A 17,176-nucleotide genomic window follows, 5' to 3' on the forward strand; every position below is an offset into this window, starting at 1 on the left:
CATGTCACACAAAATGATTAAATTCCTTGCTTTGGGACACCAGGATTTCCTTTTATAAAATGAAACCAGAAGTAAGTCCACCAGTAATTAGGATGTTAAAGCTCATTCAGTCAAAGATGACGTCCTAGCTATGTGAAGGACTTTTTTCTATGAAAAGCACCTTAGGAGGAACATGTTTCAAGTTTAAGAAGCAGTTCCTTTAACTATACTTGGAAATTTGTAAAATGTGCTCCCCAAAAGCATAAACATTTAGCTCATTTCTATAAATAGACTGGGGCAAACACAAAAACCTGGTTCCAATACCTAAGTTTGAATCCACGCCTTGCTCTTCTTGATTATTTTCTTCCAAGTCCGTTCCTCTTTCTTCATCATCTGAAACCAATTCCTTGTCACTCAGACCAACTCCCTGGCTTTCAGACTGATGCCTCATTTGTTTAGAAGAACCAATGAAGAAACGATCCTGGGTGTTTGTATTTGCAGTCAAGTCTTCCAGTTCACTGCACTGTGAAGAAAACAAGCTAGCAGAACATTTTGTTTCCTCACTAAGGTGATGTTCCTGGGATGCCTTTACCAATATTACCTGGTTACTGTAGTCATTTAAGCTATTCTTCAATGATAATAAATTCTCCTCTGTGTTCTTAGACAGACACTCAGTAGCAACGGTGCTATGCCTAGTAGACTGAGAAGGTATATTGCTTACTTTACCAAATAACAAGTGTTGGAAGCAGGGAAGCTCTTCATCCTCACTAGATAAGTTCTCTTCTGAGGACTCTAATTTCTTGGCCCCTCTTCGGTAACCCTGAGCCAAATGTGTATGGGTGAAAGGGCTAGGACTCCTGCTAAGCTCTCCTCTCTGGACGCTTTTGCTAAAAACAGCAGAACTTTCCTTAATGTCATTTTCAGCAAAACTAGTATCTTCCTTTATTTCACCATCATCTAACAGGTCATCAGGTGTCTCAGAACAAACCTGAGATGCATGACTACTTCTCATAGGCTGTTCTAGGTTATCTGAAATCAGACATGGAGAGAAGTCTGTATTAACAGTCTGAAGTACTTCTTCATATTCTTGCTTTTTTATTTCAGGATGCTTACCATTACTTCCAGGAAAACTTTGTTTATAGACCTCAGGTTGCAAAACCCCTAATCTAAGCATAGCATTCAATTTTAGCCCTCTGCTTCTACCTAGTTCTGCTTGAATGTTTTCATCACTGGAACCTACTTCATTAATACTGGAGCCCACTTCATTAGTACTGGAACCTACTTCATTAATATTGCTTGAGCTGGCTTCTTTAAAAACATTTTCTCTAATGTTATTACGGCTAATTATGCTCACTGTACTTGGAATGTTCTCGTTTCCCATTTCTCTTTCAGGTGACATTGAATGTTCCTCAGAGTTTTCCTCTAGCAGGTTTTTCTTACATTTAGTTTTAACAAATGACTTGATGGGAAAAAGTGGTGGTATATGATATGGGTTTTGTGAAAGTCCATGTTTATTTGGAGTAATGAGTCCAGTTTCGTTGCCTCTGAACTGAGATGATAGACAAAACCTAGAGCCTCCTTTGATACTACATTTGGCATAATCAACTGGCTTATCTTTCTGACAAACCACAGGAAAGCCTGCAGTGATATTAGCTGTCTGTACAGGCTTGATATTAGACTCATTCTTTCCTTGATTTTCTTCCTTTTGTTCACATTCAAAAGTGACTTTTGGACTTTGTTTCTTTAAGGACCTAGAGTGGGCAGAGAATGTTGCACATTCCTCTTCTGGATTTCCTGGATTTGAAAACAGAGCAAATGACTGGCGCTTTGAAACCTTGAATGTATTCTGCAAATACTGAGTATCAAGTTCACTTTCTTCCATTTCTATGCTTGTTTCCTGACTGTGGTTAACTTCATGTCCCAATGGATACTTAAAGCCTTCTGTGTCATTTCTAGTATCTTTGAAACAACCATGAATTAGTTCCTTGGGGTTTTCAAATGCTGCACACTGACTCACACATTTATTTGGTTCTGTTTTTGCCTTCCCTAGAGTGCTAACTTCCAGTAACGAGATACTTTCCTGAGTGCCATAATCAGTACCAGGTACCAATGAAATACTGCTACTCTCTACAGATCTTTCAGTTTGCAAAACCCTTTCTCCACTTAACATGAGATCTTTGGGGTCTTTGGCATTATTAGACACTTTAACTGTTCCTAGTTTCTCTTCTTTTTCTTCTCTTGGAAGGCTAGGATTGACAAATTCTTTAAGCTCACTGGTATTTGAACAGTTAGTAAAAGAACCAGGTGCATTTGTTAACTTCAGCTCTGGGAAAGTATCGCTGTCATGTCTTTTACTTGTCTGTTGATTTGGCTTGTTACTCTTCTTGGCTCCAGTTGCAGGTTCTTTATCTTCCATGAGTTGTAGGTTTCTGCTGTGCCTGACTGGCATTTGGTTGTATTTTTTTTTCTTTATCTCTTCACTGCTAGAACAACTATCAATTTGCAATTCAGTACAATTAGGTGGGCTTAGATTTCTACTGACTACTAGTTCAAGCGCATGAATATGCCTAGTAGAAGACTTCCTCCTCAGCCTATTCTTTTTAGGTGCTTTTGAATTATGGATATTTAATTCGAGTTCCATATTGCTTATACTGCTGCTTATAGGTTCAGCTTTTGTTTTGAAAGCAGATTCTTTTTCGAGTGATTCTATTGGGTTAGGATTTTTCTCATTCTGAATAGAATCACCTTTTGTTTTATTCTCATGACCACTATTAGTAATATTCATCACTTGACCATTCTGCTCCATTTGGTTAGTTCCCTGATTTATCATTTCAGGAGTCTTTTGAACTGCCAAATCTGCTTTCTTGATAAAATCCTCAGGATGAAGGCCTGATGTAGCTCTCCTTTTACGCTTTAATTTATTTGTGAGGGGACGCTCTTGTATTATCTGTGGCTCAGTAACAAATGCTCCTATAATTAGATTTTCAGTTACATGGCTTAAGTTGGGGAGGCTTGCCTTCCTCCGATAGGTTTTCCCAAATATTTTGTCTTCAATATTACTCTCTACTGATTTGGAGTGAACTCTTTCACTTTTACAAATTAAAGCCTCATGAGGATCACTGGCCAATAAGTCTATTTTCTCTGAAGAACCAGAATATTCATCTACCTCATTTAGAACGTCCAATACATCCGCTACTTTGGCATTTGATTCAGACCTCCCATCATGTGAGTCATCAGAACCTAACAGTTCGTCACTTCTGGAAAACCACTCATTAACTTTCTGAATGCTGCTATTTAGTGTTATCCAAGGAACATCTTCAGTATCTCTAGGATTCTCTGAGCATGGCAGTTTCTGCTTATTCCATTCTTTTCTCTCACACAGGGGATGAGCATTCAGGTCTACCTTTTTTTCTGTGCTGGGAGTCTGCCTATCATTACATGTTTCCTTACTTCCAGCCCATCTGTTATGTTGGCTCCTTGCTAAGCCAGGCTGTTTGCTTTTATTACAGAATTCAGCCTTTTCTACATTCATTCTGTCTTTAGTGAGTAATAAACTGCTGTTCTCATGCTGTAATGAGCTGGCATGAGTATTTGTGCCACATGGCTCCACATGCAAGTTTGAAACAGAACTACCCTGATACTTTTCTGGATGCCTCTCAGTTGCACGCTTCTCAGTGGTGTTCAAATCGTTATTACTGGGTTGATGATGTTCAGTATTTGTTACATCTGTCTCAGAAAATTCACAAGCAGCTGAAAATATACAAAAATAACAAGGTACTCAAAAACTGAATTGTCATTAAAAAAATACATACTTCATACACCTTGGAGGTGGAAATCAACCAACTGGCTATATTTAGAGAAACTAACCTCATAAACTACCAAGTATACTGAAGATGTAGCTCATACTCTTTCATTTAATTCCTATTTACGTAGATTATTTCCACTTAGGATCCATTAAATTTTTAATTTCAGAATTTTCCCTATGCAGAAACCACACCTCCTATTTCTCTAACATCTAAGACTGAATTAAAAGCAGATTGGCCATCAGAAAACCGGATCTGATGTACTCTAAAGATGACTGGCCATTAAGTCTACTTAATACTCTGTTCTATCTACAGACTTACCACTCCCTATATTTAAAAACCAGTAGGCAAAAGATGAAACACAAATACACCAATTAAAAGCAAAGGGCAGGCCAGGCACAGTGGCTCAAGCCTGTAACTGCAGCACTTTGGGAGGCTGAAGTGGGCAGACTGCTTGAGTCCAGGAGTTTGAGACCAGCCTCGGTAACATGGTGAAACCCCATCTCTATAAAACCACAAAAAATTAACCAGGTGTGGTGGCGTGTGCCTGTAGTCCCAGCTACTCAGGAGGCTGAAGTGGGAGGATAGCTTGAGCCTTGGAGGTGGAGGTTGCAGTGAGCCAAGATTGCATCACTGCACTCCAGCCTAGGCAACAGAGTGACACCCCATCTCAAAAACAAAAAAACAAAAAAAACAAAAAAACAAAAAATGAAAGGGCAACAATCAGTTACAGAAGGTCTTATTATAGCTAGATTAGTCTAGTACCATTTAAATCTATCAGACCATACCATGACATTTGACAAACAATGATACTCTAACTCTGCCAAGAGATTTTGTGGATTGTAAAGGCCCCAAATGGTCTTCAGAATAATCTAATTACAGTACTGTATCTACCCACTCTCTCTTCAGTGCCTGTTAAGTTGGCAAACTTTGCCATTACCCTTTTTTGCAGAATCCAAACTGATTTCATCGCTGGTTCCTTGAGGGGTGATTTGTAGCAATTCTTGATCTCCCACACTATAGGGAAAAGACAGAGTCCTAATGAGAAACACTAGTTATATGTATGCAAAACTGTCAAATGACCAAGATCAAATATTTTAGCTCTTTCAGTTACAGAAAGCTGACCAATCTTATTTAGTTAGTGAAAGCTGCTCTCTCCTTTAGAAACTTCTAGTTGAAATGAAATGGTTGCTGGGCACGGTGGCTCATGCCTGTAATTCCAGCACTTTGGGAGGCTGAGGCGGGTGGACCACTAGAGGTCATGAGTTCAAGACCAGCCTGGCCAACATGGTGAAACCCCATCTCTACTAAAAATACAAAAATTAGCCGGCTGTGGTAGCGCGCGCCTGTAGTCCCAGCTACTAGAGAGGCTGAGGCAGGAGTATGGCTTGAACCTGGGAGGCAGAGGTTGCGGAGAGGTGAGATCACACCTCTGTACTCCAGCCTGGGCAACAGAGCAAGACTCTGTCTCAAAAAAAAAAAAGAAAAAAGAAAAAAAGGAAAGAAATGGAATGGTCAATTAACCGGGCGTGGTGGTGTATACCTGTAGTCCCAGCTACTCGTGAGATTGAGACAGGAGAATCGCTTGAACCTGGGAGGCGGAGGTTGCAGTGAGCCAAGATCACACCACTGCACTCCATCCTGGGGGCGACAGAGTGAGCCTCCGTGTCTCAAAAAAAAAAAAAGAAAAAAAAGAAATGGAATGGTCAAAGACTGAGGATACACAGCCACAAAAATCAGAGCAGGAACACTGCTTCATGGACGTGCAAATGAAAGCCAACATTTAAATGACAGCCAAAAGATAGTTTTTAAAAACATTTAAAAGTATATCTTAATGAGAAGGCAGGAGCAAGGATATCTAAACAAAGGAAACACTAGGATTGCAGATAACCCAACAGAATACAAACCACCACTTTGCTACACTACTTTCTGTGCTGCTTTTCAGTCTAAAAATCACTTCCTTCCAATTGTGAGATGAGGGAAGTCATTTACAAACAAAAACTGACAATATTGCCATCATAGTTCAGACTAGATCTTATACAGGGTTGAGCGGGCATGGTAGCTCATGCCTGTAATCCCAGCACTTTGGGAGGCTGAGGTGGGTGGATCACTTGAGCTCAGGAGTTTGAAACCAGGCTGGCCAACATGGCAAAACCCTGTCTCTACTAAAAATACAAAAATTAGCTGGGTGTGGTGGCGTGTGCCTGCAATCCTAGCTACTTGGGAGGCTGAGGCAGGAGAATCGCTTGAACCGGGGAGTTGGAGATTGCAGTAAGCCGAGATGGCACCACTACACTCCATCCTGGCAACAGGGCAAGACCCCGTCTCCAAAACAAACAAACAAACAAACAAACAAAAAAAACAATAAAAACAAAACAAAACAAAAAAACCTGAGTCAAGCAATAATTCCTAAGGCAGGTAGGTAACATAGTTGGGGCTGCTTGTATATTATTATATAATATACAGACAAAGCTTGAGAGATATGTGGAAATAAGGAACAGAGGAAAGAAAGAGTTGAAAATGAAGTCCTTGAACATTTTCATCAGTCACAATTACTGCTATGTCAATATTACTGTACATGAGGAACTTAGAGAACAATCTGCTAGAAGCAAGCATGTGCAGAGTTCTACTGTTATCCTAAATTCCTTTGGACAGTGCTAATAACTAAATCCAACAAACAAAAAGGGTATTTCCTCCACTATAAAATGAGAGAACTAAACTAGATGATCTCTAAGGTTTCTTCCAATACCATGATTCCAGTCTGGAGAAACACCAGCCTACTTGAGGGAGGAAGGTGGGAAGAGGGAGAAATTCAGAAAGAAAGGAAACAAAAAACTGTGGGGTATGCTTAGTACCCGGATGATGAAAAAAATCTGTACACAAAATCCCAAGTCGTGTGTTTACCTATATAACAAACTGCACATACATCCCTGAACCTAAAATAAAAGTTAAAATATTTTTAAAAAGAGAGAAACATCAATCCTTAATATTAACTAAATAGGAAAATACCAGCTTCATAGACAAAGGTTCTCTTTGACTCACCTGCAATAAGTTGCCTTATTAACCGTATCTTCAGAAGAATCAGATCCTAAAAAATTTCCCCCAAAAAAATAAATCAATAAAAGTTTTCTTAATTAAAAGGGTTAAACAAAAAATGTACTTGTTGAAAAACAGATATTCAACTAGAAATATTTACTGAGCATCTACTGTGGCACGTACAATGCTAGTTAAGCTAGTACGTAATACAGAGAAGTGGTTAAAGGCACGGGCTTGGCCAGGCACAGTGGCTCTCACCTGTAATCCCAGCACTTGAGGAGGCCGAGAGATGGATGGATTATTTGAGGTTAGGAGTTCGAGACCAGCCTGGCCAACAAAGTGAGACCCCGTTTCTACTGAAAACAAAAACAAAAAAAAAGCACAGGCTCTGACATCTAACTTCCTAGGTTTGAATCAAGGCTCAGCCACTTATTAGGTTTAATACCTTGGAAAAATTTCATAACCTCTCTGTGCTTTAATTTTCTCGTCTGTAAGATAAGTATAATAGGAACAATCTCAGAGGTCTGACAAGCATCTAATGAGTTATACAAGAAAAGCACAACAGTGCCTGGAATATAGTTAAGTGCTCCTAAATATCAACTACTGTAACTATTTTTACAATGCCTGTTGTCTAGGAATTTACGATCGTAAGGGGGGAAAACAGTAAGTGTTATGATAAATAGATGGTGGTGCCTGGGAGCTCAAAAGATGGCTACCCTTTTTAATTATAAATATATTCTAAAAAAAATCCAATTTGAGAGCCCAGTTTGAATTCTGAGCTCAGCAGCTCTTTTTTTTTTTTCTTTTTTTTTGGAGATGAGGTATTGCTCTGTCACCCAGGTTGGAGTGCAGTGGCATGATCATAGCTCACTACAGCCTCAAACCCCTGGGTTCAATCTATCTACTCACCTCTGCCTCCTGAGTAGCTGGGACTACAGATGCACACCACCACACCCAGCTAATTAAAAAAAATTTTTTTTTGTAGAGATGAGGTCTTGCTATGTTGCCCAGGCTGGTCTCAAACTCCTGGCTTCAAGCAATCCTCTGCCACTGCTGAGATTACAGATGTGAGCTACTATGCTGGCCTCAACTCTTCTTTTTATAAGCTTAAAAAAATTTATTATTTTTAAAAATTATTATTTTTTTGAGATGGAGTCTCACTCTATCGCCCAGGCTGGAGTGCAGTGGTATAGTGTTGGCTCATTGTAACCTCCGCCTCCCTGGTTCAAGTGATTTTCCTGCCTCAGCCTCCCAAGTAGCTGGGATTACAAGCATGTGCCACCACACCCAGCTAATTTTTTTTTTTTTTGTATTTTTAGTAAAGAGGGGTTTCACCAGGTTATCCAGGCTGGTCTCGAACTCTGACCTCAGGTGATCTACCTGCCTCAGCCTCCCAAAGTGTTGGGATTACAGGCATGAGCCACCGCACCTGGCCAAAAATTTATTATTATTTTAAAAATAAAGACAGGCTTTCTCTATGTTGGCCAGGCTGGTCTTAAACTCATGGACTCAACCAATCCTTCTGCGTCGGCCTTCCAAAGTGTTAGGATTACAGGCATGAGCCATCCTGCCCAGCCAAGATTCAGCTCTTTTTTTTTTTTGAGATGGAGTTTCACTCTTGTTGCCTAGGCTGGAGTGCAATGGTGTGATCTCGGCTCACCGCAACCTCCGCCTCCTGGGTTCAAGCGATTCTCCTGCCTCAGCCTCCTGAGTAGCTGGGATTACAGGCATGAGCCACCACCCCGGCTAATTTTTTTTTTTTTTTTTTTTTAGTAGAGATGGGGTTTCTCCATGTTGGTCAGGCTGGTCTTGAACTCCCGACCTCAGGTGATCCGCCCACCTCGGCCTCCCAAAGTGCTGGGATTACAGGCGTGAGCCACTGCGCCTGGCGATTCAGCTCTTCTTAAAAGGATTCCTCATCTAGTACAATTTATCTTGGAACTAAATACTGTAGCAATCCATCATGTTTTTTCTTATTGCTACTCTCCATCTTTCCAAAACATATTTACACATATTTAAAACCAGATATTCTTTCTTTTGCTCTCTCTTTTTTTTTTTTTTACATGGAGTTTCGCTATTTTTGCCCAGGCTGGAGTGCAATGGTGCGATCTTGGCTCACCGCAACCTCCACCTCCCGGATTCAAGTGATTCTCCTGCCTCAGCCTCCCGAGTAGCTGGGATTACAGGTATGTGCCACCACACCCGGCTAATTTTGTATTTTTTGGTAGAGACAGAGTTTCTCCATGTTGGCCAGGCTGGTCTCGAACTCCCGACCTCAGGTGATCTGCCCACTTTGGCCTCCCAAAGTGCTGGAATTACAGGTGTGAGCCACCATGCCTGGCCTCTTTTGCTCCCTTTTTAAAGTAAGATTCTTCAAGGTGGGAACTGCGTCTTTTACATTATTTATAACTCACCATAGGGCTCATAAAATTCACTTCCCAAAGCTGCCTACCACAAATACAAATTATTACCAAGATTTTTGGCAAAACTATAAGATAAGCAATCCAGCAATTATTATTAAATACTTAAAAAACCTGAGACAGTTACCCAATTCAATGTAAACAGACTTCTTTTGAGGTTGTATCCGCTGCTTTGTCCTCAGAGTTCTCACAGTTCCAAGGTTAGAGAGTTGGACACTGGGACTGGTTTCCTGCTAAACAGTATGGTAAAGAACAGTCAGGCAATTGTTGGCCAGTTCTGTGCTTTTCCTCCTGAAGAGAAACTTGACACCATGGACAAAATAAATTGACCATCATCAGTCAGCTAACATGTATGATGCCTGGAAAAAATGCCCGGAAATTTACACACTAAAATGTCTGGGGCTGGGAGCGGTAGCTCATGCCTATAATCCCAGCACTTTGGGAGGCTGGAGCAGGACTGCTTGAGGCCAGGAGTTCAAGACCAGCATAAGCAACAGAGTGAGACCCAGTCTCTACAAAATAATAGTAGTAGTAATAATAAAATGTCTGGGATATGTGTGATTTGAATATTTTTTCTTTCTGTTGTCTTAAATTTTTCAAACCTGATTATGTATTATTTGTGTAATTTTTGAAGTATTAATATAGCATATTTTGAAGCTGATACTTGATATACATTCCAATCACATCTGATAACTTTTTTTTTGTTTTGGGGGTGTACAGAGTCCTGCTCTGTCACCCAGGCTGGAGTGCAGTGGCGCAATCTCAGCTCACTGCAACCTCCGCCTCCTAAGTTCAAGAGATTCTCCTGCCTCAGCCTCCTGAGTAGCTGGGACTACAAGTGCGTGCCACTATGCCTGGCTAATTTGTGTGTGTGTGTGTGTGTGTGTGTGTGTGTGTGTATATATACATATATGTAATCCCAGCACTTTGGGATATATGTATATATATATATATTTTTTTTTTTTTTTTGAGGCAGTCTTGCTCCGTTGCCAGGCTAGAATGCAGTGGCGCGATCTCGGCACACTGCAACCTCCACCTCCCTGGTTCAGTTGATTCTCCTGCCTCAGCCTCCCGAGTAGCTGGGACTACAGGCGCACGCCACCACGCCTAGTTAATTTTTGTATTTTTAGTAGAGACAGGTTTCACCATGTTGGCCAGGCTGGTCTCACACTCCTGACCTCAGGTGATCTGCCTGCCTCGGCCTCCCAAAGTGCTGGGATTACAGCCATGAGCCACCGTGCCTGGCCAATAACATTTTTAAAAAGGATAAATGATGACAGTAAAACCCCAGCACTCCTAAGAACATTTAGTATAGGAACGAGTATTTAAAAGCCCAACATTACTTTTTTTTTCTTCATTTTTGAAAGATATAGCCTTTCTATATCTTTTGAAAAATGAATGCTGGTACTATAAGAACTACTTTTATTTTACTTGTATTTTTTTAGACAGAGTCTTGTTCTGTTGCCCAGGCTGGAGCGTGGTGGCATGATCTCGGTTCACTGCAACCTCTGTCTCCTGGGTTCAAGTGATCCTCCCACCTAAGCCTCCCAAGGAGCTGGGACTACATGCGCACGCCACCATGCCGGGCTAATTTTTGTATTTTTTGTAGAGGTGGGGTTTCACCACATTGTCCAGGCTGGTCTTGAACTCCAGGACTCAAGATATCCACCCGCCTTGGCCTCCCAAAGTGCTGGGATTACAGGCAAGAGCCACTGCGCCCAGCTAGAACAATTACTTTTTTTTCTTTTTTGAGACAGAGTCTCACTCTACCGCCCAGGCTGGAGTGCAGTGGCGCGATCTTGGCTCGCTGCAACCTCGGCGTCCTAGGTTCAAGCAATTCTTGTGCCTCAGCCTCCCGAGTAGCTGGGATTACAGGCACGTGCCACCATACCCAGCTAATTTTTGTATTTTTAGTAGAGGTGGGGTTTCACCATGTTGGCCAGGCTGGTCTCAAACTCCTGACCTCAAATAATCTGCCTGCCTCAGCCTCCCAAAGTGCTGGGATTACAGGTGCAAGCTACTATGCCCAGCCCCAGAATGATTACTTTTTAAGATCTCCATCATTCATGCACATATAAGTAACAACAAAGCAAATCACTACATTTTCTTTAACAATTACACCTTTTAAGTTGAAGTAATTTTCCCTTTTTTTTAAAAGATAGGGTCTCAGTCACCTGCGCTGGAGTCCAGTGGCACAGTCATAGCTCAACTGCAGCCTTGACTCCCTATGTTAAAGCAATGCTTCAGCCTCAGTCTCCCAAGTAGCTAGGACCACAGGTGCATACCACCATGCCCAGCTAAGTTTTTTTTTTTTTTTTTTTTTGAGACAGAGTCTCAGTCTGTCGCCCACGCTGGAGTGCAGTGGCGGGATCTCGGCTCACTGCAAGCTCCGCCTCCCAGGTTCACGCCATTCTCCTGCCTCAGCCTCCTGAGTAGCTGGGACTACAGGAGTCTGCCACCACGCTCGGCTAATTTTTTTGTATTTTTAGTAGAGACAGGCTTTCACCATGTTAGCCAGGATAGTCTTGATCTCCTCACTTCGTGATCCACTTGACTCGGCCTCCAAAAGTGCTGGGATTACAGGCGTGAAACTTTTTTTTTTGTTTTTTTTTGAGACGGAGTCTCGCTCTGTCGCCAGGCTGGAGTGCAGTGGCGCGATCTCGGCTCACTGCAACCTCCGACTCTCAGGTTCAAGTGATTCTCCAGCCTCAGCCTCTGGAGTAGCTGGGATTACAGGCCCACGCCACCACGCCCAGCTAATTTTTGTATTTTTAGTAGAGACCAGGTTTCACCATATTGGCCAGGGTGGTCTCAATCTCCTGACCTCATGATCCACCGGCCTCAGCCTCCCAAAGTGCTGGGATTACAGGTGTTAGCCGCCGCGCCAGGCCAGTTCTTTTTTTTTGCAACTAGATCTTGCTTTGTCGCCCTCGCTGAAGTGCAGTGGAGTGATCATAGCTCACTGTAGTCTACATCTCCTGGACTCAAGTGATCCTTCTGTCTCAGCTTCCCAAGTAGCTGGGACTACAGGGACACACCACCATGCCCAGATAATTAAAAAAAACTTTTAATATAGACAAGGACTTGCTATGTTGCCCAAACTGGTCTCGAACTCCTGAGCTCAGGCAATCCTCAAGCCTCCTAGTGCTGGGATTACAGGCGTGAGCCACGGCACCCAGCTAATTTTTTTTTTTTAATTGTAGAGGCAGTGTCTCACTGTGTTGCCCAAGCTGGGCTCAAAGGACCTCCTACCTCAGCCTTCCAAAGTGTTGGGATTATAGGCATGAGCCATGGCACCCAGCTGAAGTAATTTCCAAATGCTTAAAAATATCAGTGACCTTATGGCTGTTTTAGATAAGCATCACAGAGCACATAAAGCTCCAAAGCAAGGAAGGGCCTATAAGAGCTCTCTTTTTTGGCCAGGCTTGGTGGCTCACGCCTGTAATCCCAGCACTCTGGGAGGCCAAGGAGGCTGGATCACCTGAGGTCAGGAGTTCGAGACCAGCCTGACCAATATGGTGAAACCCCGACTTTACTAAAATTATAAAAATTAGCCAGGTCTGGTGTCGTACCCCTGTAGTCCCAACTACTCAGGAGGCTGAGGCAGGAGAATTGCTTGAACCTGGGAGGCAGAGGTTGCAGTGAGCTGACATCGTGTCACTGCGCTCCAGCCTGGGCGACAGAGTGAGACTCTGTCTCAAAAAAAAAAAAAAAAAATCTGTCTTTTTGGTGTATCTGATGGGGATCTTGCTATGTTGCCTGGGCTGGTCTCAAACCTGGACTCAAGTGATCCTCCCATTTCAGCCTCCTAAGTAGCTGGGATTATAGGTGCATTCACCTCACCTGGCTGTAAGGTCTCTCTCTTGATTATATCAGGTACCCTGACCTTCTCTGAACTCTAACTGATTAGAACACTTGTCTAACCACTTAATATACCATCTTTCCTTCTTCACTAACTTTTTATATAAATCTATGAGCATCTAGCACATTCACTAACATATTCACAATGCTCAATAAAGAGATGTTGCCAGAATAAATGAAAATGGTTTTACCGGCCGGGCACAGTGGCTCACACCTGTAATCCCAGCACTTTGGGGAGCCGAGGTGGGTGGATCACCTGAGGTTAGGAGTTCGAGACCAGCCTGGCCAACATGATGAAACTCCGTCTCTACTAAAAATACAAAAATTAGCCGGGCATGGTGGCGCATGCCTGTAATCCCAGCTACTAAGGGGGCTAAGGCAGGAGGACTGCTTCTAGCCTGGGCCACAGAGCAAGACTCCATCTCAAAAAAAAAAAAAAAAAAAAGAAGAAGAAGAAAACAAAAACAAATGGTTTTACCAAGGAAGGATTTTCGGGTTCACTCTGTAGAAGTCTTTTGGCACGATTTCTGTAGCCCATACTTTGGATGATAGAAACTTCATCTTTTAGATGTTCAGGAGAGTTATTTTCCTTTTTTGCAAAATTATAACTGTTTGCATCTGTAAAATACAAGGGAAAACATTATGTTTGCAGTTAGAGAAAAATGTATGAATTATAATTAAAGAAACCAAGAGAAACCCTATGTATGCTCTTTGTTGTGTTAAGACAATGCATTAAGGTTACCTGTGATTTTTTTTAAAAAATCAAATTTTAAAAAATCAACTGGAAATTTTACTCCTAGGAAACAAAAACAAATACACAGACCATCAAAGTTATTTAGAGTCCTTGTTTTCTACCTTAACACTAAGAAATTTGCCTATCAATACTGTATTTCACTAAAGCTAAGACACCAACAATGTAAGTTGCACTATTATTTTCTGTATCACTAAGAAAGAAAGCACACAAATTAAACAAATGACACACCCTCAATAGTAAAATGTTCCCAATTTCAGAGATGTTAAGATGTGAAAAATGTGCACCTTACGATTGATAAAATAAGGTGTGAGACCAGTGGGAGTAATTTTTTAAAAATAGATTACAGATACAGAACTAAAATTAACCTAGACTAAAAGGTCTTATCACCACGTCATAGAAAGTAATTGTGCAAACTTCCTGAGTTTTCATGGATAGCACTTGAGTGTCATTCTTGGGATATTCAACACTTACACTGCAAACCTGTGTCAAGCTGAAAAGCACAAATGATTTTCAATAGCTCTTCTACAAGTTGACTAAATCTCGTACTTTCTTGTAGGCTCCTGAAATTAAATTGTTTGAGAAACACACTCAGCAAGTGATTATCAACCTTTTAAAGACACTAAAATAAGAAAAGACATGTAAACAAATAAAAATAAGATGCAGCAACAGTAGAAAACCTCTATAATCAATACATCATTGACATCTGTATAAACCGTGTGACAACAGTGATTTAGTAACTTTTTGTCATTCATTTAAGCCTACCAAATGCCTAAAATTATCTGATATAATACTGCCCTAAATCCACAGCAGATATAATGCATTGCATAGAAAACTCGAGTACTTTTTTTTTTTTTTTTAATTTAGAGACAGGGTCTTGCTCTATTGCCCAGGCTAGCATGCAGTGCCACAATCATAGCTCACTGCAGCCTCAAACTTCTGTACTCAAGCTATCCTCCCACTATTGCCTCCCAAGTAGCTAGGACTATGGGCATATGCCACCATGTACATTTATTTATTTATTTTGTTGGTAGTGATGGGGTCTCACTATGTTGCCCAGGCTGATTTCAAACTCCCGGACTCAAGCAATCATCCCACCTCAGCCTCCTAGAGTGCTAGGGTTGTAGGCATGAGCAATCACACCCTGCTGAGCTTACTGTTCTTAACATCTGAACCCTGCCCAATCCCTCACTGTTAGTTCTGCCTCTCAAGGATTTCTGTCAAATTATGATTATATGTCTTTGAAAACACATAGATAACAATGTCCAAAGGGAGATTTGGGTTTAGTAAAGTGGAATTAAAACACAATTCATTCATTCCTTTAAGCATCTGAGTGCCTACTATGTACCAAACTTAGGAAAAACAGTGTTGAGACAGACAAAGTTACTACTCTCATAGAATTTACATTGTAGCAGAAGAGATACACAATATATAAATACATTGTGTTTGTGTAAATAATTAGATAGAAATAAACACACACCTGTGACCCCAGCACTTTGGGAGGCCGAGGTGGGCAGATCACCTGAGCTCAGGAGTTACCAGCCTGGGCAACATGGTAAAACCTCATCTCTACAAAAAATACAAAAATTGGCTGGGCATGGTAGCATGTGCCTGTAGTCCCAGCTACTTGGGAGGCTAAGACAGGAAGAGGCTGGGAGACAGAGGCTACAGTGAGCCGAGATCACGCCACTGCACTCCAGCCTCAGTGACAGAGCAGGACCCTGTCTTAAAAAAAAAAAAAAGAAAAGGAAACACAATCAAAAACATAAAAACAAGATTAGCAGACAATGGGGGCACGGCGATACAGCCCTACTTTACATAAGTCTGCAAGTTTTTACGCTAGAAGCATTAGAGAAAGGCAGTAAGTTTCTAATACCTGTATAAGGCAGATGTCCCATAAAACTTTCAGGAAAATAACTTTGGAAATAAATTACTGTCTGCTAAAAACTCTTTTATAAATTTTTCTACTGATGAATGGTTTTATAGGAACGCTATGTTATTAAATAATTTCTACTTTTTCCTACTGTTGTTGCTTCCAACCTAGCATCATTACCAAATTATATACCTTTTGGTTATATCATTCTTACATAAAGGACACTGTGAAGGCCCTTTCTTCTGGTTGAGAAGTTTCAGCATGCAAAATCTATAAATTATAAAGAAAGAAAGAACAATTTAATTTACTTCCTTTTGTAGAGAGAATACTCAAAAGGCAAATAGCCATGAAAAGATAATCTCACAACTGCCCTTAAGAGCCATTTAAAAAGTAATGGCAGGTGCGGCCGCCCCGTCTGGGAAGTGAGGAGCGCCTCTGCCCGGCCGCCCCCTCTGGGAAGTGAGGAGCGCCTCTGCTCGGCCGCCCCGTCGGGGAAGTGAGGAGCGCCTCTGCCCGGCCGCCCCGTCTGGGAGGTGAGGAGCGCCTCTGCCCGGCTGCCACCTGGTCTGGGAGGAACTGAGGAGCGCCTCTGCCCGGGCGGCCCCGTCTGGGAAGCGAGGAGTGCCTCTGCCCGGGCGGCCCCGTCGGGGAAGTGAGGAGCGCCTCTGCCCGGCCGCCCCGTCTGGGAGGAGAGGAGTGCCTCTGCCCAGGCGGCCCCGTCTGGGAAGCGAGGGGCGCCTCTGCCCAGCCGCCCTGTCTGGGAGGTGAGGAGCGCCTCTGCCCGGCTGCCCTGTCTGGGAGTTGTACCCAACAGCTCCGAAGAGACAGCGACCATCGGGAGCGGGCCATGAGGACGATGGCGGTTTTGTTGAAGAGAAGGGGAGGAAGTGTGGGGAAAGGAAGGAGAGATCAGATTGTTGCTGTGTCTGTGTAGAAAGGGGTGGGCATAGGAGACTCCATTTTGTTCTGACTAGGAGAAATTCTTCTGCCTTGGGATGCTGTTGATCTATGGCCTTTCCCCCAGCCCCCTGCTCTCTGAAACATGTGCTGTGTCAACTCAGGGTTAAATGGATTAAGGGTGGTGCAAGATGTGCTTTGTTAAACAGATGCTTGAAGGCAGCATGCTCTTTAAGAGTCATCACCACTCCCTAATCTCAAGTACTCAGGGGCACAAACACTGCAGAAGGCCGCAGGGTCCTCTGCCTAGGAAAACCAGAGACCTTTGTTCATGTGTTTATCTCCTGACCTTCTCTCCACTATTATCCTATGACCCTGCCATATCCCCCTCTCCGAGAAACACCCAAGAATGATCAATAAATACTTCAGAAATTAAAAAAAAAAAAAAAAAAAAAAAAAAAGTAATGGCAGGTGAATTACAAGCAATAGTTTCCTAATTGTTTTTGGATGCCGCATAAGCAAAAACCTAAACTACATAAGCAATGATCTATGAAAA

The 17,176-nt window shown here is 42.1% G+C and overlaps 1 protein-coding gene across 43 annotated transcripts in view; it reads right to left on the reverse strand.

The window, feature by feature from the left end:
* BRCA1 (BRCA1 DNA repair associated) overlaps positions 1 to 17,176 on the reverse strand; it is a 94,885-nt gene that overhangs the window by 57,685 nt on the left and 20,024 nt on the right. For 15 of the 43 annotated variants that reach the window (XR_010124717.1, XR_010124718.1, XM_063656679.1 and 12 more), the window contains 7 exons: positions 15,916 to 15,993; positions 14,325 to 14,413; positions 13,578 to 13,717; positions 9,366 to 9,471; positions 6,825 to 6,870; positions 4,723 to 4,799; positions 304 to 3,729 (listed from right to left, as the gene is read on the reverse strand). Coding sequence is in view for 41 of the 43 variants with exons in the window: in XM_063656679.1 (XP_063512749.1) it covers positions 304 to 3,729; positions 4,723 to 4,799; positions 6,825 to 6,870; positions 9,366 to 9,471; positions 13,578 to 13,717; positions 14,325 to 14,413; positions 15,916 to 15,993 (3,962 nt within the window). In the remaining 2 variants the exon portion in view is untranslated. Of the gene's footprint in view, positions 1 to 303; positions 3,730 to 4,722; positions 4,800 to 6,824; positions 6,871 to 9,365; positions 9,472 to 13,577; positions 13,718 to 14,324; positions 14,414 to 15,915; positions 15,994 to 17,176 lie in introns of those variants that run through there. The other 28 variants (XM_054457711.2, XM_054457710.2, XM_063656683.1 and 25 more) reach the window with 8 other exon arrangements.

Source organism: Pongo pygmaeus, chromosome 19, assembly GCF_028885625.2.
Source record: "Pongo pygmaeus isolate AG05252 chromosome 19, NHGRI_mPonPyg2-v2.0_pri, whole genome shotgun sequence".
NCBI classification, from domain to species: Eukaryota; Metazoa; Chordata; class Mammalia; order Primates; family Hominidae; genus Pongo; species Pongo pygmaeus.